Below are 22309 nucleotides of genomic sequence, written 5' to 3'. Positions count from 1 at the left end.
TTGTGGCTCGCGGCTCAGTAGTTGTGGCTCACGGGCTCTAGAGCGCAGGCTCAGTAGTTGTGGCACACCGGCTCAGTAGTTGTGGCTCACGGGCTCTAGAGCGCAGGCTCAGTAGTTGTGGCGCACGGGCTTAGTTGCTCCGTGGCATGTGGGATCTTCCCGGACCAGGGCTCGAGCCCATGTCCCCTGCATTGGCAGGCGGATTCTTAACCATTGCGCCACCAGGGAAGTCCCCAGATCTTTTCTGAGTGTGCGAACTTTACGGTAACACGCGGCCTCATGCTCTGCACACCTGCTCCCCCACGGACAGCAAGCAGCTGAGCCTCCTCCAAGCCCCCGTGGCTGCCTGCCGTCCCCGAACTGTCCAGAGGCATTTCACGGAGACCCTCGTGTTTATCTCTGAGCAGGTCTCCTTCACAATCGCCAACTTCACCAAAGTGAACCTTGCATGAGGCTGTTTCCAAACACAACAGCCCTCATGGATTTGGAGGCTATAGTCCCCAACCCTGAGGACTGGGTGCCTCTTCCAGCTGAGGCCCCAGCAGATGACCCCTGCCTGGGGACCAGCAGGGATGTTCCAAAAATGCAGGTTCCCAGGTCCTGCCCAACTCAGTGGGATAGGGGTGAGGCCCCTTGACCTACCCTCTAATCGAGTCCCTCAGGTGATGGGCACACAGGCCTCATGTTGGGAAGAATGAGGAACCAGGGACCAGGGAGGGGAGCGCCTGACCCCACCTGAACCCAGCCAGGCGGGCAAGGCCACCGCGGCGGGCGCCCACCTCCTCAGGACTCGCCCGTCCCGGCCTGGGACGCTGTGCTTAAAGTGCCAGACGTGCTCTGGGGGACAGTCCAGCCTGTTGAGTAACCAGGGCTCCGCAAGCCTGGCCACGTGCTCACCATCTGAGCCTTTACAGAAACACTTCGCTGCCCCATCAGGTGGTGGTTTCTGGGGTTCTCGCCGGGCACACGTCGAGAGCTCCGACCTTGGGCCAGACCTCCTGGGGTGGCTCTGGCCCCCTCAGAGGCACCACCAACCCTCTCCGCCCCTCGTTTCATCTACAAGATGAGGCCCGCTGCCATGCTTGTCATGAGGATGAAACTGGTGCAGGTAAAATGAGGCACTGGGAGGACAGGCCACCTGGCCAAGGCCAGGAAAGCCGATATGCAAATGCCCAGGTGCCCGCAGCTCACAGCTCAGGCTGCAGACACTCGAGGAATTCTGCAGCCGAACGCCCGAGGTCTCCGGAGGCCCTGAGCCCAGTGGGCCTCTTGTTTCTTCCTGGAAATGAACACTGGCTGGACTCCTCTTCCTGGGAAGAAAAGGGGATGTGGGGTTCAAGGGGCCAAGCCAGGAGCCCACTCAGACCCACAGGGGTTCAGCAGGTCGTGGGTGGGCTGCTGGCTCTGCCCTGCTTTCCCCGGCCTCTCTGCTGTGGTGGGCGCAGTGCCAGGCCACGCCGCAGTGCATCACCCGCATGGACCATCTCCCCTCGCCAGGCGCGGGGAATCCAGTCTCGCCCCACACGCCCAGCAGTGCAGAGACAGGGCAGCACAGAGATCAGGCGAGCCAGGCCCAGGGACCGGGCTCTGCACATCACACTGACCACCCTGCGAAAGACCAGCCTGGCCTGGGCGCCCAGCAGGAGCGTTCTGGGACATCATCGATCCGTTCAGTCCACTGGTGTTTACTGACCACCTACTGTGTGCCAGACACGCCTCTCCGTGCTGGACAGAGCAGCGAGCAAGCCAAGCGACCAGGGTGTCATACGTGGGAAGCATCAGGTGTGCTCGGCGCGGGGAACACAGCACAACCCCCTCATCTCCCAGCACAAGCACTCACCCCACCAGCAGTTCCCAGGCCTCTTCCTCCAGAGCCTGGACTCTGCTGCGGAGCCCCGGTCAGCTGAGAAGCTCGGGCCATGTCCCATACCTGCCACTCCAGGGAGGGGAGGTTCCTGGCTGGCAGATCGGCCCAGGGGCCCGTGTGGTACGCACACCCCCCACCCAGCGTGGGCAGAACGCCCCGGGTCCTAACCGCGCGTCCACCACACATGGCCACGGACTAACGCCCCACCTCTCTCTAAACCTGTCCTAGAGAAAAGATGGGCAAATGATACTTGGCTTTTATCGTGGTTGTGAGAACAAAAACAGAGCTAACATAAACGTCTGAAAAGTATACAATGACGTTTTTTTCTCTCTCAGAACAAAGAGCTCCTGTGCCCACAGCAGGCCCCCCGGACACGGTTCCTGACAAGGACCGTTGGGCCAGGACCTCCCCACGCCACACAGGCCAGGGTGACCATGCCCTCAGTGCGGTCGCCTGCCCCTACCCTCCCCCCGCCTCCCCTGCCACCGGGCAGGCCCAGGCTCCAATCAGGAGGCTGAGATAAACAGCAGGACACCCAGCCACCCTCCGGCCAGGGGGAGTGAACCTTGCTCCAGAGGCCTGTCACGGCGGGGACGAGCGCTGTCCTCGGCCGCACCATGGCGGGCGGGCTGTGCCTCTTCCTTCTCAGCGCCTCCCTGGCTGGCCTCCTGCTGCCGGGGGCAAGTGGTAAGTGCCCCTCACCCTGCAGACTGCAGGGGCGGCCCTGGGGAGGAGGAGGGTGAGGGGTCAGGGCGATGCCCCTGAACTTCCACAGTGTGGAGAGTGGGTGCCCATCCCCTGTGGGAGGCTGGCACGAGAGCCTGGCGGGGTGGTTCCAGCCAGGCGTATCTTAGGGTCGGGTGTGCCTCCCTGTGGGTGGAGAGTCAGACAGCAGATCACAGATCACAAAGACAGAAACATGGGCAGAGAAGGAGAGAGAGACAGAGACAGAGAGGGAGGGAGATGGAGAGAGGGGGAGGGGGCAGTGGCAGAGACAGAGAGAAGCCCCCTTCCTCTGCCGGAGCAAACTGCGAGCACAGAGGCTAGGGGCTCACAGGCAGAGAGGAGCTTCCACGGCAGGGAAGAGGATGACAGCCAGTGCCACCACCCGCAGGCTGGCTCCGCCAGGGGGCTCTAGGCTTTCTGGGACTCCAGACCTGTCCAAGAGAGGAAGCCAGAAAGGACAGAGCAGAGTGGAGGCAGCCCCGGGGGCCTGTCTGCATGTTTGCACTCTGGGTGACGTGGAAGTTCAGGGGCCCAGGCGCGTGGGAGGAGGAAAGGGTGAAAAGTGAGAAAGAGAAACAAACCAAACAGGGCGGGGGGGACCAGGTAGGGGAAGGAGGGAGGGGAGGAATGGGTGTATGGCTTGTATTTCAAAGCAAGCGCTCCCTGGAGGAGCAGATGTTTGGAGTAATGGAGGATGGGCCCACACAGAACAAACGTGGGCCTGGCCTTGCCGGGAAAACACAGGTGTCACTAAAAGAAATGGGGAATTTGGAAGGGAAGGTAATTTGAGGTAGGATCGAGTGCACACTCGGAGCTCTAGACACTCTTTAAAACAACCCTAAGAAGGAGGTATCTAGTTCCCACTTGCCAGTATTCAGCAGTAGGTGACCAAGATGCATTTGCCACTCAAGACAGTTCGATTCCACAGCCCTGTTTTTTAGTTTCGGACATGGGGAGTCTGGAGCTCTGATGTGAGGGCAGACATCCATCGCTGTGAGAGAGCTGAAAACACAGAGCTCACGATGGAAGTTGGGACTAGAAATACCAACTTGGAGAGTCATCTTCCTTATGGTGAGACTCTCAATTCCCCAGCAGAAAAGAGGCAGAGAGCAGGGCAGAGCGCCAAGAAAAGGACCTGAGGGCCTCCCACAGCACAGTGAAAAGGGGAAGAGGAGTGGGTGAGACCGGGGAGACCCAGGCAGCTGGGAAGGGACTACTGAGGGGAGAGGGGAGAGATCCCTGATGGGGGAGATCTCTGAGCCAGCACACTTGAACTGGCAGGTCAATTTAGTGGGCTTTTTTTTTTAATGAAACAGGTCAGAAGTAGAAAATTTTGTCACAAGTACTATTTTGTAGAAAATAATAGTAAGCACTATTTCTTGAAACTTTTGTTTTACTCTTGTGTACGTGTGTCCTGGGACTTGAAACAAATCATACTTCTAATTGTAGATCGTGCAAAACCGTGTCACCTCCCCACCTAACGCAGAGCTGAGACCTTGAAGGGTGGGGAGGGGGCGCGGAGGGGAACAGCTGAGCCACAGAACGGAGTGGAGGGCCGGGGGAGGCAAGAGGGACCGAAGGGCGAATTCCAGAAGGAGGGCTCGGGTCTCAGCGCGGGGCCGGGTGTGCGCGTGCAGGACAGGGCAGGTCAGTGGTGGGCGCGCAGGCCCAGGGCAGGCGTCTGACCCGTCACTCGCGGGGGCGGGGGTGGCCCGGGGACGGGACCGCATGTGGGCGAGCACGTGACAGCCGCGTTCCCCACCACAGTGTTCCTGCCCCGGGACCAGGCCCACAGCGTCCTGCAGAGAGTCCGCAGGGCCAACTCGTTTTGGGAGGAGGTGAAGAAGGGAAACCTGGAAAGGGAGTGCCTAGAGGAGGCCTGCTCGTATGAGGAGGCCCGCGAGGTCTTCGAAGACACGGAGAAGACGGTAAGGGGCGGCGCGGCCAGGACGCACTTACAGGGCTGCGGGGGCTTCTGAAGCGCTGTCAGGTCCACCTTAAAACTCAAAATGTTTATCTAAGAACGCGCTGTCGGCCTCGGCAGTGCACAAGGACCCCAGGCCCCGGCTTTTCGCCCAGACACTCAGCCGCCGCCATACTCGCCAACGGGTTCTGGTCCTGAGACCGCAGGGTGGGTCGGTGCGCAGGCGCAGGACGAACGCGGCGTCGAGGCCCCGTTCCGTGCCTGCGCGGCGGCGGCGGCGGCGGCGGCGGCGGCGGCGCGAAAGCACCCGCCCCTCCCCCGGAAGAGGTGGGGCCTCCGATGCTGCCCCGGAAGTCTCTGAGGTCCGTTAGCCACCTCGCGTTGTGCTGTCGTGTGGCGCTTTGCGTCAGGCCGTGGGGCGGCTTGGCTGCGGTGCAGGGGCCGACGTGGAGGTGGACGGCCGCGAGCCAAAACTGAGCAACCGAGAGCTGAAGACGCCTGAAGGCTGAGGAGAAAGTGGCGGAGAAGGAGGCCAAGCAGGAGCCCACGAGAGACAGCCTGGCCGCAGATGGCGGACCTGTCCACACCTCGGACAGCGGACCCATCCACACCACAGGTCCGCAGTGGAGCGTCCAGCGGAGTCTGGGCCCTGGGGGACCCGTGCCACACAGGCTCGTGTAGACTCCCGCCTGCTCGCGGCAGCCTGGACACCCCCGGCCTGGCTCACCTTCAAGGTGGCAGAAGAGCTGTGCCCTTGGAGGACAGGTCCAGTTGCAAGTCATGGCTGAGTGGCGAAGTGTTAAGTCGGAAGAAGAATTTACTCAAGTCTATAGCAGACTGCCTGTGGAGTCCAGAGAAGCCTGGGAAAACCGAGGAGCAGAGCCGAGAGTCCCTCAGCTCCACAGACTCGCATTACTGTCTTCTTGCTTGCATGGGCACCTCATCCCCCTTTGGCCGAAAGGTGAGGAAAGGCGGTATCATCGGAGATTCTGACTCCAGCCAGAGTGACTCTGTGAGGAAGAAGTGTATCCCCCACGCCAAGATGATCACGTGTAGAATAAGTTTCTTGGAAGAGTTGGGGTTCCTAGATGAACTTCCCATGCTGAATGCCGCTTCACGGGGAGCTGTGACCAAGCTTTCCATCACCTAGCACGGCAACTTGGACATGAACCACGTGTAAGAACTGCTCCAGAACTCCAACTGTAAAATGCTGGTAGTTGGTGGCATTGACTGCATTTGTGATGTTGGATGCCAGTTCCAGACGGTTTGACTCGAACTCACCACTCGTGAGTTTTACCTGGCCGATTATGATCTCGTGAAATCATGGATATCGTATCAGGGATGCTGAACATGTTATGGGCAGTTACAAGACCACCCACCATCCAGTCAGCCCAGCAGGCCAAACCCATGAGATGGACTCCGCCCCACCCTTCTGGAGAATGAGCACAATAAAAGGGCTCAAGAAAAACCTGGGAGTGAAGCTGCCAGAAACTAACCTCTTCAGAACGGAAGAGACCGAAAAAATTATTGATCACGTCTGTGTCGCAAAAACTGCTGAATGTCCTCCGCCTCAGACCACAGGTAGACTCCTTGCTGAGCTTGTCAGAGTCCCTGAAAGTGGCTTGCAGCAGCGACCCACTCATCGGTGATCGCCCACAGATAACGGCCAGACAGACTGCTCTGGGTCTCACTGAGCAGGTTGAGTTACTTGTCATGAGGAGGGAAGTGTGCAGTGCTTACACTGGGTTAAATAGTCCCATACAGCAGCCAGAGGCTTTTAAACAACAGGCCAGAGCCACCAGCGAGGATGATGTTCATAGATGAAAACTTCTGTACCGCCTGGAATCTAGGCTGCCCCCCACCTGGCTGTGGCATGGTCATTGGCTGCATCACCATGTTTCTCACAGCCTACGGTAACATCAAGGGGGTACTTCTGTTTCCTGCCATGAAACCTGAAGGTAAGGAGAATGTGGCAACCACTGATACATTGAAAAGCACAATAGTTGGCACTTCTGTCTAGAAAATAATAATTGGTAAGTTGTATGACTCAGACATCTTTGCATTCCTGCAAAAGGTCAAGGTCTGCAAGGGAATTCTTGTGTTGCTATCCATTTGACTACCATGGTTCATTTCAGCCACCAGAAGAGAGAAGAGGAATTAAGAATTCATTTTTACTCCTTGTTACCAAGTGAACGATTTCTCTCTTTTAAAAAGTTATTCATAATTTCAGGAACTGTTTTTATTTTTAACTGTTCCTTTAATTCACATACACTTAACAGTTTTTTAGATTATAAAAATAATTGTAGTGCCAAGTTCATGTTCTGCCTTTTTCCTCAGCATCATTTCCCAAACACTCTGCCTTACTTCCTTAGAACTACCATACTTATAATTTTAAAGAGCTAAGTTGTTTGTTTGTTTTGGCCATGCTGCACAGCTTGTGGGATCTTAGTTCCCCAAACAGGGCTTGAACCCACGCACTCAGCAGTGAAAGTTCAGAGTCCTAACCACCAGACTGCCAGGGAATTCTCTAAATAATTCACGTGTCAAAGAAGAAGTCTCAAGGGAAGCTAGAAAATACTTTCAGGACTTCCCTGGTGGTGCAGTGGTAAAGAATCCACCTTTCAGTGCAGGGGACGTGGGTTTGATCCCTGGTTGGGGAACTAAGGTCCCCATGCTATGGGCCAGCTAAGCCCATGCGCCTCAACTACTGAGCCCACGCGCCTCAACTAGAGAGCCCACGTGCTGTAAACTACAGAGCCCACATGCTCTGGAGCCCGTGCGCCACAACTAGAGAGAGAAAACCCACATGACACAACTAGAGAGAAGCCCGTGCACCGCAACAAAAGATCCCGCGTGCTGTGACAAGGATGCCGCAAGTAAGACCCGACACAGCCAAAAATAAAAATATATATAAATAAATTTTTTGAAAAAAGAAAAGAAAATACTCTCAGCTGAACAAAAATGAATACATAACATACAAAATCTCGTGGGATGCAGCTAAACAGTGCTTATCGGGAAATTTACAGCATGAAATGTTTTTATAGGAAAAGAAGTTTTCAAATTGATAATCTAAGCTTCCATCTTAAGACACACACACACAAAAAGGCAAAATAAACCCAAAAGAGGAGAAATCAATAAAATTGAAGAAATAATTTGAAATAATAGAGAAAATCAGTAAAACTGATAAGATTTAACAAGATTGACAAAAAAGAGCACATGAATTGTATCAGGAATGAAAGAAGAGATATTACTACAGACCCTGCATATGTTAAAAGGATAATAAGAGAATACTATGAACAACTCCATGCACAAATTTGGATGGAATTTTACAATTTGGATGAAATGGACCAATTCCTCAAAACCATGAACTATCAAAACACGTAGTACGACAGAGATATCTGCAAATTCAACTTCTTAGTTAAAAACCTTCTGTAAAGGAAATGTCCAGGTCCAGACTGTGTCACTGGTGAGTTTTACCAAACATTTATAGAAGAAATAACACCAATTCTGTGTAATCTCTTCTAGAAACGAAAAGGGAACACTTGTAAGTTTGTTTTCTATCAGCATTACCCTGATGCCAAAACCCACAAAAACAGAAGAAAGAGAAAAAGAGGGAAGGAGGGAGGGAGGAAGGTAGAAAGAAAGCAAGCTATATAACAACATTTCTCATGAACCTCTTATAAATATTCTCAACAAATTATTAGCAAATTGAATAAAGCAATATATGTTAAAAAAAAAAAAAAAAGAAGAATACACAATGACCAAGTGGGTTTATCTGGGGTACACAAGGCTGGCTCAGTATTTGAAAATCAATAGTGTAATCCACCAGTTTAAAGAAGAAAAATCCACATAATCATATCAACTGATAGAGAAAAAGCACCTGAAAAGATTCAACATCCATTCATGATAAAAAACCTTTCAGTGATTTCCCTGGTGGTCCAGTGAGTAAGACTCTGTGCTCCCAATGCAGGGGGCAGGGGTTTGATCCCTGGTAGGGTTATGAGATCCTGCACGCATGCTGCAACTAAAAGATCCCGCATGCCGCAGCGAAGACCCAGAGCAGCCAGAAATAAATATTTTTAAATAAGTAAATAAAACAATTATTAAAAAAAAACCTTTCAGCAAACTACAATTAAAAGGGAACTTCTTCAACATGATAAAGATTATTAACAAGGAACCTACAGCTGATATCGTGGTGAAAACTGAATGCTTGCCCTCTAATACTGGGAAAAAGGCAAGGATGTCCATTTCTAATACACCCAATTCAGCATTGTACTGGAAACCCTAGCCATAAGGAAGGTTTAACAATAAGCCAAGATAAAGAAATGAAACTCCCTATTTGCAAGTAACATGATTATCTACATAGAAAATCCCATGGAATCTGGAAAAAATACTCCTAAAATGTATGTATCTAGCAAGGTCACAGAATACAAGGTCAGCACACAAATATTAATTGTATTTCTGTGTAGTAGTAATGTGTAGTTAGAAACAAACAAATAATTAATGCCACTTACTGTTGCTCCAAAGAAAAATATCTATGTGTAAATCTAATAAAACATGTGCACGACCTGTATGCTGAAATCTGCAAAATGCTAACGAAAGGAAGAGGACCTACATGAATAGACATAGAATGTTCATGGTTTGAAAGACTTAACATATTAAAATATTGACTCTTCCCTATTTGATATATAGATTTAATGCAGTGCCAAACTTCCATCAGATAAAGACAAGTTGATTCAATATTTGTAATATGGAAAAACAAAGGAATTAGAATAGCTAAAACAATTTTGAGAAAGAAGATAAAATTGGAGGAATCACACTGCCTGATTTAAAGACTTACTGTAAATCTACATTAATCACAGAGATAAGGGACTTGCTTGGTGGCGCAGTGGTTAAGAGTCCGCCTGCCAGTGCAGGGGACACAGGTTCAATCCCTGGTCCCAGATGATCCCACATGCCGTGGAGCAACTAAGCCCGTGCACCACAACTACTGAGCCCAAGTGCTGCAACTAGCCCGCGTGCCTAGAGTCCATGCGCTGCAACAAGAGAAGCCACTGCAGTGAGAAGCCCATGCACCTCAACGAAGAGTAGCCCCTGCTCGCCACAACTAGAGAAAGCCCGCGCACAGCAATGAAGACCCAACGCAGCCATAAATAAATAAATAAATAAAATCGTAGCAATACTGATGTGTGCTGTTGGTAAAGGGAGAAACACATAGATCAAAAGAACAGAATAGAAAGTCCATAAATAGACCCATGCAAATATGGCCAGTTGATTTTTTTTTTAATATTTATTTATTTAGGCTGTGCCGGGTCTTATTGCAGCACGTGGGATCTTCATTGCCACATGCGGGATCTTTAGTTGCGGTATGCATGCGGGATCTTTAGTTGTGGCATGCATGCGGGATCTAGTTCCCCTACCAGGGATCAAACCTGAGCCCCCTGCATTGGGAGCACAGAGTCTTACCCACTGGACCACTGGGGAAGTCCTTGGCCAATTGATTTTGACAAAGGTGCATAAGCATTTCAATAGAAAAAGAATTCTCTTTTTCAATAAATGGTATTGGAATAATTCTACATCTATATGCAAAAAAAGGTCAGCTTTGACCTAAACGTCACAACTATACAAATATCTCAAAATGGACCATATAGCTCTAAAGATAAAACAGGAAACTTTTAGGAGAAAATTTTCATGACACAAAGTTAAGTTAGGCAAAAATTCTTAGACGTGACACCAAAAGCATAATCCATAAAAAGTATATAGATAAATTAGACTTATTCTAAATTTAAAACTTTTGCTCTGTGAAAAACATTAAGAGAATGAAAATACAAGCTATTGACTAAGAAAATATTTGCAAATCACATATCTGCCAAAAGTTTTGTGGTCAGAATATAAAGAACTCTCACAAGTCAACAGAAGAAAATAAACAACCCAATTAAATACAGTGAGCAAAAGATTTGAACAGACACTTCACCAAAGAGGATACATGGATGGCAAATAAGCATGCGAGAAGATATTCAACATTATTAGCCATTACAGAAATGCAGATTAAAACCACGATGAGGGACTTCCCTGGGTCCAGTGGTTAAGACTCCATGCTTCCACTGCAGGGGGCATGAGTTCGATCCCTGGCCAAGGAACTGAGGTCCCACGTGCCGCAAGGTGCGCCCCCCCCCAAAAAAACAAAACAAAACACAATGAGATGCCACTGCACACCTAGAATAAAAACCAAGTGCTGGTGAAGATGTGGAGCGACCACAGCTCATACACTGCTGTGGGCACGCAAAACGGTACAGCCAGTCTGAAAAGCAGTTTGACAGTTTCATATAAAGTTACCATGTGACTCAGCAATCCCATTCTTGGGTATTTACTGTAGAGAATTGAAGACTTTTTCAACAAAACCTGTACATAAATGTTTATAGCAACTCTATTCATAATTGCCGAAAACTAGAAATAGTACAGATGTCCTTTGTTGGGTGAATGGATAAACAAAGCGTGGTACGCCACACAGTGGAACACTGCTCATCAGTAAAAGAGCACAAACATCGACATGCACAGTAACTCGAATGAATTTCAGTTTCAGAGGCACTATGCTGAGTGAAGGAAGCTAGTTTCACAAGGTTATATCACGTATGAGTCCATTTACAGGACATTCTCAAGAAGTCATGACTGTAGTGACGCAGAGCAGACTCGTGCTGGGCATTCGGAGCGGGGGTGGCCAGTGGCTGGCAAGGTTGGAGGAGATGGAGCTGTTCTGCGTCTCGGTTGTGGCGGTGATTATACAAATCTATACATGTGTTGGCTTTTATAGAATTGTACACCAAAAAAAGTTTTACTGTGCAATAAACGTTTAAATAAAAAATTTAAAAGTGTAGTCATTTCTTAGGCCTTCTGTAACAAAGCACCCCAAATTGGGTGTCTTAAAACAACAGAAATTTACTCTCTCACAGTTCTGGAGACCACAAGTCGAAACCAAAGTGTCACCAGGCTTGGTTCCTTCTGGAAGGTCTGAGGGAGGATCTGTTCCATCCTCTCGCCCCGCTTCTGGGGGCGACCAGCAGCCCTTGCTGTTCCTTGGCCGGTAGATACATCACTCCACTCTCTGCCTGCACCTTCACACAGCCTTCTCTCTGTGTGGCCTGTGTGATATTTTATGTCTCTTATAAGGACACTCTCATTGATTGGGGGTCCACTCTAATCCAGTACGAGCTGTTCTCGACCCATAACTTAATTACATCTGCAAAGACCCTCTTTCCATTAAGGTCAGATTCTGAGGTTGCACCTAAGTTGCAGCCGGGGAGTAGGGGAGACACTAATTAACCTACTATAGATAGAAAAAAATTGTTTTAAGACTACGAACATTTCTTTCCAGTGTTACATAGGCTCTTGATGCCCTATTTTAAGCTAATTACCAATTATCTTTTTTTTCAAGTATCATAATGATTATTCTCCAAGCATCTGATCGTGTTTTGAATCTTTGACCCAGGTATCTTAATGTAAAACCACTTATTGATGGGCTTGGGGGTAGCAAATAGAGCAAACCATTTTTGGTACAATCCGTTTCTTGGTAATTAATTTGAAAATAAATTTTCAATATTTAACAAAGTTGTGCAATTAAGATGATCGAGCATGGCATCTGGGAAACATTTTGTAATATTAAATGATTCATGTTAATCTTAAATTGATATACATGTAGGTCTAGATGTAATATGTGTGAAGTATAACACTGATTCTTCATATAAAAGCTTGGCTATAGGTATTGATTTAAGAGATAGTAAAAAATTATATGATAATGTTGTATATGATGAAATTTAAACATTCTGTCTTAGAATTACAATTATTTGTCATTATGAATTTGTTACAGTGTTTGCATGTGATACATAAAGTGTACAGTTTGCTTCTGAATCTAAGCAATCACTTTAGAGATTTTACTTCAGTTGCTGTTGTCTCAGCACAGTTTCTCCAAACTGAGATTAGTGAAAAACAAACAAATAAAACCTATAGAGAAACTTTTGTGGTTCAAGAAAAGTAATCCTATTTCGAATTACTTAACAGTTGAAGCAAATAATGTGAAAATCTTGATGGTGATCATATCGTTAGTGATTTTGCTAGGATGAAAGTTAGAAAAGTACATTTAATATTACAAAATGTTTCCCAGACGCCATGTTCAACTGTGTGAGCAGGCTGTGGACGCTAGGCCGTATTGGGGTATGATCATTTATTACACGAACATGTATTGTATTAAAAAAAAAAGATGAATGAAGCCACAGCTTTACAAATGCAGGGGATCTGAAAACATTTCCCCTTCAGGTTGAATAGTTCTAGGGCATTTTGTTCCAGAAAATGACCTCTGTCTGGGAAATAGCCTATTCGCTTGAGTTACTAGATTGTCGCTGTTATTGGTGTAAAATGTCTCTTTTCCATAATGCATTTAAAATTTTTTTTCCCTTTTAGAATGAATTCTGGAATATACACAAAGGTGAGATGTTTTCTGTTTCAGTCTTGAGTGAGAGGGGTTCATCAGGGTATTTAAATCGGGAGAGATTGTATTCAAACTTTGAAGATTTTCCTGAATTTCCTTTCTGCTCCTGTTTAAGTTTTACTTATCTAAGACTTTTCCCCTCTGAGTGTTTCCATAATAGTGATCGTAAAATAGTTTTTTATAGTAGCTTTATACTAATTCTAGTTTTGTTACTTATATACATTTAAATCGGTTCATTCCCATTTGAGGATACCAAATTCCATGATAATTTTTTTAAACCCAAGTATACTAGGTAGAAACAGAACATAAGAGTCTGAAACACTGGGTCCTCTCATAAGGTAACCACGTTGATTTAATGCTTATAGCGTCTAAAATGGTATTTATCATAACTAATGTTTTCATTCTGGTAATAGTATTCAGGTTTCTCAAAATGACAACTGGACCTGTCTCTAAATTGTATTGTACAAATGCCCCAAGAAATGTGAAGTCCCATGTTAGTGCTGTACAGGAACTTTTCCTTCTCCTTTTACACCCAAACCATTGGAAATAGGAACCGTCTTGTCGATGCCCAGCCCAGAAACAAGTGTCCAGCAATCACTTATCCTCCCTCCTTCCAGCTGACCCCATGTGGTCACCAGCACAGGGCTCCGCTCCGTGATGGAAAAAAGTTGTCAGTGATTGTAAAAACACGGTCAGAGGTCTCAGCAAAAATTGGAAAACTCAGTCAGCAATCCAGCTAGATAGAGGCATCACGTGCACGTAGCCACAAAGCTGGGGCTGGGGGTGGCGGGGGGGGGGGGGCAGTGGTAACGAAGTCCAGACAGGACAGCTTGTTTACAGGAAAACAGGAAGAATCCCAGGTTCATTCAAGTTAGCTGAGAACTGGGCGCCAGAATCAACCAGCAAAATCGTTTCCACGATGAGGGGAATTGCCTGCAAGCTGTGGTTTCCAAATGTTTTCTGCGCAGATGGTGACCAGTGTGAAAGCCGTCCTTGCCTGAATCAGGGCATATGTAAAGATGGCCTCGGGGAATACACATGCACCTGTTTGGAAGGATTTGAAGGCCAAAACTGTGAATTACGTGAGTTCCTCTTCTTGGTGGACCTTCAGGTCAGAGCCCCCTGCCGAGGCCAGGTGGGAATGCGGGAAGAAGCTAGAGGCCCAGGGAAACCGTCTCCGGTCACGTGGGCTTCAGCCTGTGCTCCGTGAGGCTGTGCCGCTGCAGGCAGTGGAACACGAGTCAGAGTCCCCAGTGTGGAGGACGGGATACCGGGCACTCCTCTGCCCCTCTGAGGAGCGGCTGTGGAACGAACGTTCCCGAAGGGTGGGGCCCCTTCACCTGGAAACGAGAACCGACGTTTCTTTCCTCGGAGGAGGATGTTTCTCCTGCTTGTCAGGATCCTGGAAATTCGTGCGAATGTCAGTGCTGAATGATCGGGATTGTCCAATTATATAACATTATTATATAAACATTTGGTACAATTAATTCTGCATGGAAAAATCACTGAGTTTTCCTAATACAGTGATTAACTTTTAATAAAAATTAGGTTAGAATTAGGCCAGTTTCTCCCTGAGGAGAAAAATTCAAGCCTTTTGAATTTCTTAATCTTTAATCTTCAGAGCATGCTTTTCGATTGGATACTTCTGAGTTTTCCCCAGTGGGAGTATCAGTCGTGCACCCTTCCATCCACCGTCCAGAGCAGCTTCCCCAAATACCGTTCTGCTGACGCTGGGGCTGTCAGGAATGTTTTCTAAAATTTCTTTAATGTTTGCCCCGTAACTAGTCTTTCATCAAAACCCGGTGGCGAAATGTAGAGTCAGCTGCCAGGCGGCAGGACTGATGAGTCTGGGGTCTGGTGTCCGGTGCACGTTGGCACAGTCCGGCGGTGAGGGCCCCTGTGCCCGGCGCCTCGCGGGACCTGGACAGCTCTCCTGGGGGCTGGGTGGTCTCCACCCCTTTACAAGGGACGCGACAGGCCGTGGGGTTTAAATAACGTGCCCAAATCACACAGCTGGAGACCGATGGCCAACTGGGAGCCGGCCTGAGTCCGGGACGTGGCTACCACCCCTCCTTCCCGCCGCACGGGAGCCAGACCCTCATCTGGGGATGGACCCCAGGTGCTTTATGCCACGGGGGACTGAGGCCTCAGAGTGGACGCCGTGGTCTACTCTCGGCTCGGCCTGAGCTCCCCCCTCGCTGGCCAGCGCCGCCACGCCCTTCTTAGGGCTGAACTTGAGACCCTCCAGCCTCCAGGCCTTCCCTGGGCTTGTGTGGGCTCCCTGGCCCCCGGGGCCCCACGTGGGCGGGGGAGGGGCCTGCCCGGGGCGCCGGCTGGTGGGCACCGTGGCACCGGCGAGTGACGGCACGTCCCGGGCGGGCCGCACCCTCAGCTTCCTGGCTCTTCCGCAGCCACGCGTGAGCTCTGCAGCCTGGACAACGGGGGCTGCGACCAGTTCTGCAGGGAGGAGCGGAGCGCGGTGCTGTGCTCGTGCGCCAGCGGGTACGACCTGGGCGACGACGGCAAGTCCTGCGTCTCCGCAGGTAGGAGGGGAGCAGGCTGGGCTCCCGGTGGGGCTCGTGGTTTGGAGACAGACCCACTGTTTCTGTGAACCGCCTGAGAAACGGGCCAGTGCTGTCAGCTCTCCTGGGGGCACGTGGAGCGTGAGGGTAACGCGTGGAGGTCTCTGCCCAGTGCCCGGCTCGCAGCGAATCCCAAGTGGCCACTTTGCAGCTGCCACGATGGCGTCCCCGTCCCTCTCGGAAGGGCGGGGGCTTGGGAGGCTGGAGTTTCAAGGGCCGGAGCCGTGGGCCGGCCGAGGAGCCGGGGAGGGGGTGCAGGGGCCAGAAGGGGAACCCAGGGCCCTCCAGCACCGTTTTGGGTTGTGTGGGTCCCGATGTTAACAGAAGATTTTTTCCGTGATAAAAGCCAGATGCCATGCATCTGGCCCAGAAGCTCACGGAGGGCTGAGTGAGGGCCTGGGTTCTGGGGGTCCTGGTGGTGGGAGAGGCCCCGTCTCACACCCCATGGGGAGTCCTGCCTGACCGGGACTCCTCTGCTGTGGGGCGGGGGCCGGCCGTGCCCCTCTCAACTCGGGCTCCTTCTTGGGGTGACCCCAGCTCCTCCTCCAGCAGGCCCCAGCTGGCCCGCAGCCTTGGCATTACCTGGGGTGGTGAGGAATGCATAGTCCCGGGCCCACTGTAGAGGTGGGCATATTCCAGGGCAGTGGCAATTGTGTAAAATTAAATCTCTCAACAGGTAGAGGACAGTGAGATTTACATTTCTATCGGTAATGAGATTTTTTTTTTTTTTTTGCGGTACACGGGCCTCTCACTGCTGTGGCCTCTCCCGTTGCGGAGCACAGGCTCCGGGCGCGCAGGCTCAGCGGCCATGGCTCACGGGCCCAGCTGCTCCGCGGCATGTGGGATCTTCCCGGACCGGGGTACAAACCCGTGTCCCCTGCATTGGCAGGCGGACTCTCAACCACTGTGCCACCAGGGAAGCCCCCCCAAAAATATTTTAATTGAAGTCGTTGCTTGTCATGCTTGCAAAATTTTTTTAATTCCAGGTATAATTACAGATCAATTTAAAATAAAGTTTGATGGTTGAAAATAAAATCAGGTAAACTACTTCCTGGTGCAGGAAGTTCTGTTCTAAGTCATGGACGAGCTGATGCAGAACTTCAAGCGGGCAGTGATCACAAATGTTAAGGCAGAGGCGGCTGGCGTGGGAAGAGCTCTCCTCCGCGAGCGAGCGAGCACACTCCCAGTGCACCCGCGGGCCCTGCGGGGCAAGTTCCACCAGGAACACACACGGGGGACGGCCTCAGATGTGCGGCCCCCAGCTCCCCTGCCTCTGTTCTGCTTCGCCCCCGCTGTGCCTCGGTTGCCTAGTTGGTAAGGATACGAAAGGGCGCTTTTTGGTCTTTCCTGGCCCCTCACTTGCTTGGCGCTTGTAAGGGTCGCTGTCGTCCTTCAGCTGTCCCTGACAAAGCTCCGCCTGCCGCTCGTCCTGCCCAGAACACTTCTTTCTCTTCAGCGTTTCATTAGGAAATGTTTCCAACACACAGCGGGGCTAAGAGAACTTCGGGGCTTGAGCGCCCCAGCGCCCTGTCTGCCATCCTGGTCTCCACGTACCAGTCGTGTCCCCCGCAGCCCCACGGTCCTCCGTCCAGCCACAGCCACCCGACTTCCACAGGCGTCCCAGTAGACACAGAGCCCCTTACACGCGTCTGCACGCTGGCCGGCCAGAGGTCAGGGCTCCCACCCGCAGCCCAGCCCTAGCAGGACACAGGGCGCCCCACTCCCCCAGGGCCCGCTTCTCAGGCTCCTCCTCGGAGTGACCTGCGTGGGCCCTGCAGGGAGGCCTCCGCGAGGCTGAGGCCCGACTGCCCTTCTTCCAGAGCCCTTCCCCTGCGGGAAGCACACCCCGGGACGCGGCAGGCGGTCGGCCACCCACCGCAGCGGGGAGGCCCCCGAAGCAGGCGTGCCGGAGCAGTACGACCGCGGAGACCTGGGCCCCACCGAGAGCTCCCTCCACCTGCTGGGCCTCAACGGGACAGAGCCCAGCCCCAACGAGGACGAGAGCCACCTGGTCCGGATAGTGGGCGGGAGGAAGTGCGAAGACGGGGAGTGCCCCTGGCAGGTAACCGCGCGCAGCTCAGCGGCCGGTGAGCTGGGTGGGGGCTGCCCCGCCGGGCGTCCGGCCCACGCGGGCCCGCAGCAGACTTGAGTGGGCGGCGGCGGAAGGAGCCGAGGTCGAAGAGGCCGGGCCTCTGCCCTCTCTGCCCGGCCCCCGCTCCCGCCCAGGCAGAGAAGGGGCTCCAGCTCGGGCGGCAGCCGGGGGGTGGGGGGCGCAGGCGGAGGGCGGCTCCCCTGAGGCCTCTGCTTGCTCTTTGGTTCGACAGGAGGCAGAAAGAGTTGCTCTCCCTGTTTCATTTCTAATTTGGTAGATTTTTTTTTACCCAAACACCCAAGTCCTAATGAGGCAGACGGTACCTTAGCAAAAAGTATATCCATCTGTTTTCAAAGGTAAAAACTCTTTGGTTGTTGATTTGGACTAAAGTTGCCAGACTTAGCAAATGAAAACACAGGTTTCCACTTAAATTTGAATTTCAGATAAACAATAAATAAGTTTTAATGTGAGTATGTCCCAAATATCACACGGGACACACACTGAAAATGATTTGCTATTTACTTGAGTCAGATTTAACTGGGGGCCTACCCAGAACCCTCACTTGGCCTTTAAGTGTCCAAAGCCAAAATGCCTTCTCCTGCAAGTAATATTCTCAGAGCTGCCGACAACCCTTAGGAATGACGTCAGCTGGCCCCACCGGCTACAAGGCAGGTGTGCGTTTATCTGAATTATCACGAGCCTGAGCAAGGACACGCCAAAACCTAGTCACCATCCACGGAGAGTGTGTCACGGGTCAGGGCTGCCTGGGTGTTGTGCGTGTGGGTCTGAAAGCGCCAGGGCCTCTTCTCTCACGTGTGGCATCACGACCTAGGAAGGGAGGTGAGCCCCCCGCAAATCCCCACAATTCAAGTTGCTGCGTGAGAGGGCCAGGAACGTGGTACCCGTGGAGCATGTGAATTCCCACTGGGAAAGGAGGGCGGCTCCCCACAGGGCGGGGGCGGACACGGGGCTCTGAGAGGGGCTCGCACGGGGCTCTCCGGGGAGCGGACAGGAAGAGCCTCACGGGAGGGTCCCCAGACTTGGCCAGTTGCCTCATGTCCGTTTCCAGGAAGGACGGTCAGTGTCCCAAGTCTTAGGAAGACTGACCCTCCTCACTTGTCCCATAAGTGAGGTTATGAGTTGATAGATTATGCAAAAACAAAAACAAAACATCACGACTTCATGCCAGTCATGAACGTCCTCCAAAGTTCTTTTAGAACTTGACATTGTTGAGAGTTTCATTAACCTGCCCCCTCTCAACCCATGGCTGTTGCTTAGCGAGTCCCCAGAGAAGGGAAAGCAGAAAACGCTCTCTCGGCATCTGCCGACCCAGCCCTTTGGGGAGAAGGAAAATAGGGGAAGGGTCTGTGCTCTCACTCGCCCAGTCAGCACCCCATCCCGGTGGAGTGTTCCCCGCCCCACGTCCTGTCAGGAGCAGCCATGTGGATCCCAGGAACCGGCCTTGAATGGTAGCACCCGCAGCCGCGGGAGGGGGTCCAGACGGTGGAAGCGTCCCCAGGCCCAGCGTAGCAAGTGTCTCGTCCAGAGCCTGGTGTCTGCCTGGTCTGGGGCCTAATTCACACCAGAGACAACAGACAGCAGTTCTTCTGCACATAGAGCTGCTGAGGGGCCTTCCGGAGCCAGGAAATACAGACGGGTAGGGGCTGGATCTGGGTGGGGAGAAGCCCCTCAGCCGTAGCGCTGGGCCCTCGGCAGGGCCGTGGGGTCCACGGTGGGCCCGCTCCAAGAACGGGCGGTGCTGGGCAGCACGGCCCCTGGGGGTGGGCGTGGGGCTGTGCTGGCCTGGTCCTCGTTCCAGCTCGAAGACCCCACGAGTCCTCCCGGGGGGCAGGCCCGCTGTGGTGGGGAGACAGGGAGGAGGCTTGGGCTAACGGTCTCAAAGTCAGGCTCCACCTGGCACCTCTGGCCCTCCCGTCGCAGGCTCTGCTCGTCAATGAGGAGAACGAGGGCTTCTGCGGGGGCACCATCCTGAGCGAGTTCTGCGTCCTCACCGCGGCCCACTGTCTTCTGCAGGCTAAGCGGTTCACGGTGAGGGTAGGTGAGTGCCGCTCACACCGTGCGGGGCCCCCGGGTTTCAGAGGCACTAGGACTGACAGGCTGGCCGGAAACGCTAGTTCAAATACTGAGGTCCTGAGGGGGAGAGGGAGGCCGGGGGACGAGGGGCGCCCCTGCCCCCTGCACGCAGGGTCCGCCGTGCCCTCTCCTCAGGGAAGTCCCCCAGAGCCCCCAGCCGTCTGAGCAGCCGCCACCACTGCCCCACATTTGCATCTGGGGGACTATTTCCTAACGTCCCCCTTCTCACCACACCCTAGAGCTGCTCCACGACAGTCCAGGGCGAGCCACGTGCCCGAGCCACGGCTGCAATGTCTAGCTTCCTAGTTACCTTACGTCATCTAGTTTTAAAGTCCACAGGTGATACTCATTTCGGTAACACCCCTCATTACCCAGTATAGCCAAAGTAGTGTCAGTTTGACCTGTGATTGGCTTGTAAAGTCCTCTTGAGGTATTTTGAGTTAGTTTTTCATTCTGAGATTTGGCACTCATGGCACATGTGGGTTCTGCTCAGTGCCCACTTGGCCCCGTGGCTGGGGGCAGGTCCGGCAGGCCGGACCCGGTGCCCAGCCCCACCCGCGGGCAGACCAGGGGAGGGTGGCCGCTGCCCCCAGCGGGGAAGCCGTAGGCTGTCACACTGGCCTCGCTCTAGTCGCCTGTATTTCACATTTCCTAGTGACCACATGCCAATCTCTAAGCAGAAAAAAAGCGGGACTGCTTTAAAGCGTCAGTGACGTGCAGGGCCTGGCGGCCCCCAGCTGACGGCCACGTCCCCGTCCGCAGGCGACCGGGACACAGAGAAGGAGGAGGGCAACGAGATGGCACACGAGGTAGAGGTGACCGTGAAGCACAGCCGGTTCGTCAAGGAGACTTACGACTTCGACATCGCGGTGCTGCGGCTCAAGACGCCCATCAAGTTCCGCAGGAACGTGGCGCCCGCCTGCCTGCCGGAGAAGGACTGGGCCGAGGCCACGCTGCTGACCCAGAAGACGGGCGTCGTCAGCGGCTTCGGGCGCACGCACGAGCGGGGCCGCCTGTCGTCCACGCTCAAGATGCTGGAGGTGCCCTACGTGGACAGGACCACCTGCAAGCTGTCCAGCAGCTTCACCATCACCTCCAACATGTTCTGCGCCGGCTACGATGCGCAGCCCGAGGACGCCTGCCAGGGCGACAGTGGCGGCCCCCACGTCACCCGCTTCAGGGACACCTACTTCATCACTGGCATCGTCAGCTGGGGCGAAGGATGCGCGCGGAAGGGGAAGTACGGCGTCTACACCAAGGTCACCAACTTCCTCAAGTGGATTGACAAGTCCATGAAAGCTGGGCTGGGGACAGGGGACAGGGGGGAGCCGCGCCCCCAGTGAAGCCCCCCACTGCCCCTCGCAGCCCCTGCCTCTCCCTCCTCTCAGCACCGGGGCTCTGAGCCAGCCTCCCTCCCTGCCGTGATTAGAGCTGGGTTGATTCCTTATCCTGCTTCTGTTTTTGCTCCACCGAAGTGGGAAATGAAGGTCCATTTGGAACCTGGGACCCTGCCTTCCCGTCGCCAGCTGGGAGGTTTCAGGATTCGGGAAGTGCTACCCACGTAGGATGGGCCAGGGCTCCCAGACCAAGTCTTAAAACTGAGGGGCCTTTTCTGTTCACAGCGCGTTTCTCTGTCCTGGAGGCCGCCAGCTGCCCCCCTGGCTGCTCACAACAGTGCTGAGTAAACCAGCAGGGTTCTGGGAGCACAGGGGCGCCAGGGCCAGCCCCCCTCCCCAGGGTCAGGTGGGGCTTCCCCACGTGTGCCCTCCTGGCCCCCAGTCACCTCCCAGGAGAGGCAGGCTCCCTGGGAAGGCAGGGCCCAGCAGGTTTCGTCGGCAGGGACATTTTAATGTTGACCTAAAGACCGACTCTCTACGTGGCTTCACGGCTGCGTCCCTGGGGGCCCAGCCACATGGGCTCCAGAGCCACGGGCACGCCCCTGGGTGTGACTGTCGCCAGGCCGGGGCTCTGGAGTCTGCCTCTAGGCCACAGCCCAGAGCACGAACCCAGCTCTGGCTAGCCCCTGCCGCCCCCCTGCTACCCTGCTAGCGAGGTATGTGCTGGGGGGCTGCAGGAGGGCCGCCCCTCCTCCAGTGGTCACAGCCCAGGTCGAGCCCTCCCGGCCGCACCAGCTCCAGGCCCTCAAGCCAAACAGCCAGGAAAAGCAGACATGCTTCTAGAAAAAGCAGTCACCTCAGACGGGACGTGCCGTGTTTCCCGGTACCGTTTGCATTTTGCGTAACTTGGCTAAGCAAACTTTCAAAGTTCCAGTACGAGAGCTCCCAAGGTCACTGGCTGGGCAGTTGCGTAAACAGGAGATCTGCACATTTGCAAAAATCAACGCGAACGGGCTTCCCAGAAACGGTCAAGCCAGAGGGTCCGTTTCTGCGCGTCCTGCCTTGACCTCCTCAAAGGGAACCGTCCCGCCGAGAAGGCCTCGGACGGCCAGGCCCTGCGTGCTGGGGATGGGGGTCTCCGTCCAGAGCAAACCTGGATGGGCTGTCAGCCCACAGGTTGCCTGGGGTCCGGAGAGAGCTCTTGG

General features: G+C 53.0%; 1 protein-coding gene across 1 annotated transcript; it reads left to right on the top strand.

Annotated features, from left to right (window-relative positions):
- Window positions 1-182: 182 nt before the first annotated feature.
- F10 (coagulation factor X) lies at window positions 183-21416 on the top strand. The gene is made up of 8 exons (XM_027115792.1): window positions 183-2554; window positions 4361-4521; window positions 12972-12996; window positions 13968-14081; window positions 15411-15542; window positions 17402-17643; window positions 19615-19732; window positions 20530-21416. The coding sequence occupies exons 1-8, from the start codon at window positions 2485-2487 to the stop codon at window positions 21108-21110; spliced, it is 1443 nt and encodes a 480-aa protein (XP_026971593.1). The 5' UTR covers window positions 183-2484; the 3' UTR covers window positions 21111-21416.
- Window positions 21417-22309: the final 893 nt, after the last annotated feature.

Source organism: Aethalodelphis obliquidens, unplaced genomic scaffold (assembly GCF_003676395.1).
Source record: "Aethalodelphis obliquidens isolate GAN/ISIS:26980383/991018 unplaced genomic scaffold, ASM367639v1 scaffold15, whole genome shotgun sequence".
Taxonomy (NCBI): domain Eukaryota; kingdom Metazoa; phylum Chordata; class Mammalia; order Artiodactyla; family Delphinidae; genus Aethalodelphis; species Aethalodelphis obliquidens.
This window is presented reverse-complemented; position numbering and strand designations above follow the sequence as displayed.

Bases quoted from the DNA above. Each gene is read 5' to 3' on its own strand.
- F10 (XM_027115792.1), top strand. From the start codon at position 2,485: ATGGCGGGCGGGCTGTGCCTCTTCCTTCTCAGCGCCTCCCTGGCTGGC. The intron at 12,997-13,967 runs GTGAGATGTTTT...TTTTCTGCGCAG, and splicing joins ATTCTGGAATATACACAAAG to ATGGTGACCAGTGTGAAAGC. The intron at 17,644-19,614 runs GTAACCGCGCGC...CTCCCGTCGCAG, and splicing joins ACGGGGAGTGCCCCTGGCAG to GCTCTGCTCGTCAATGAGGA.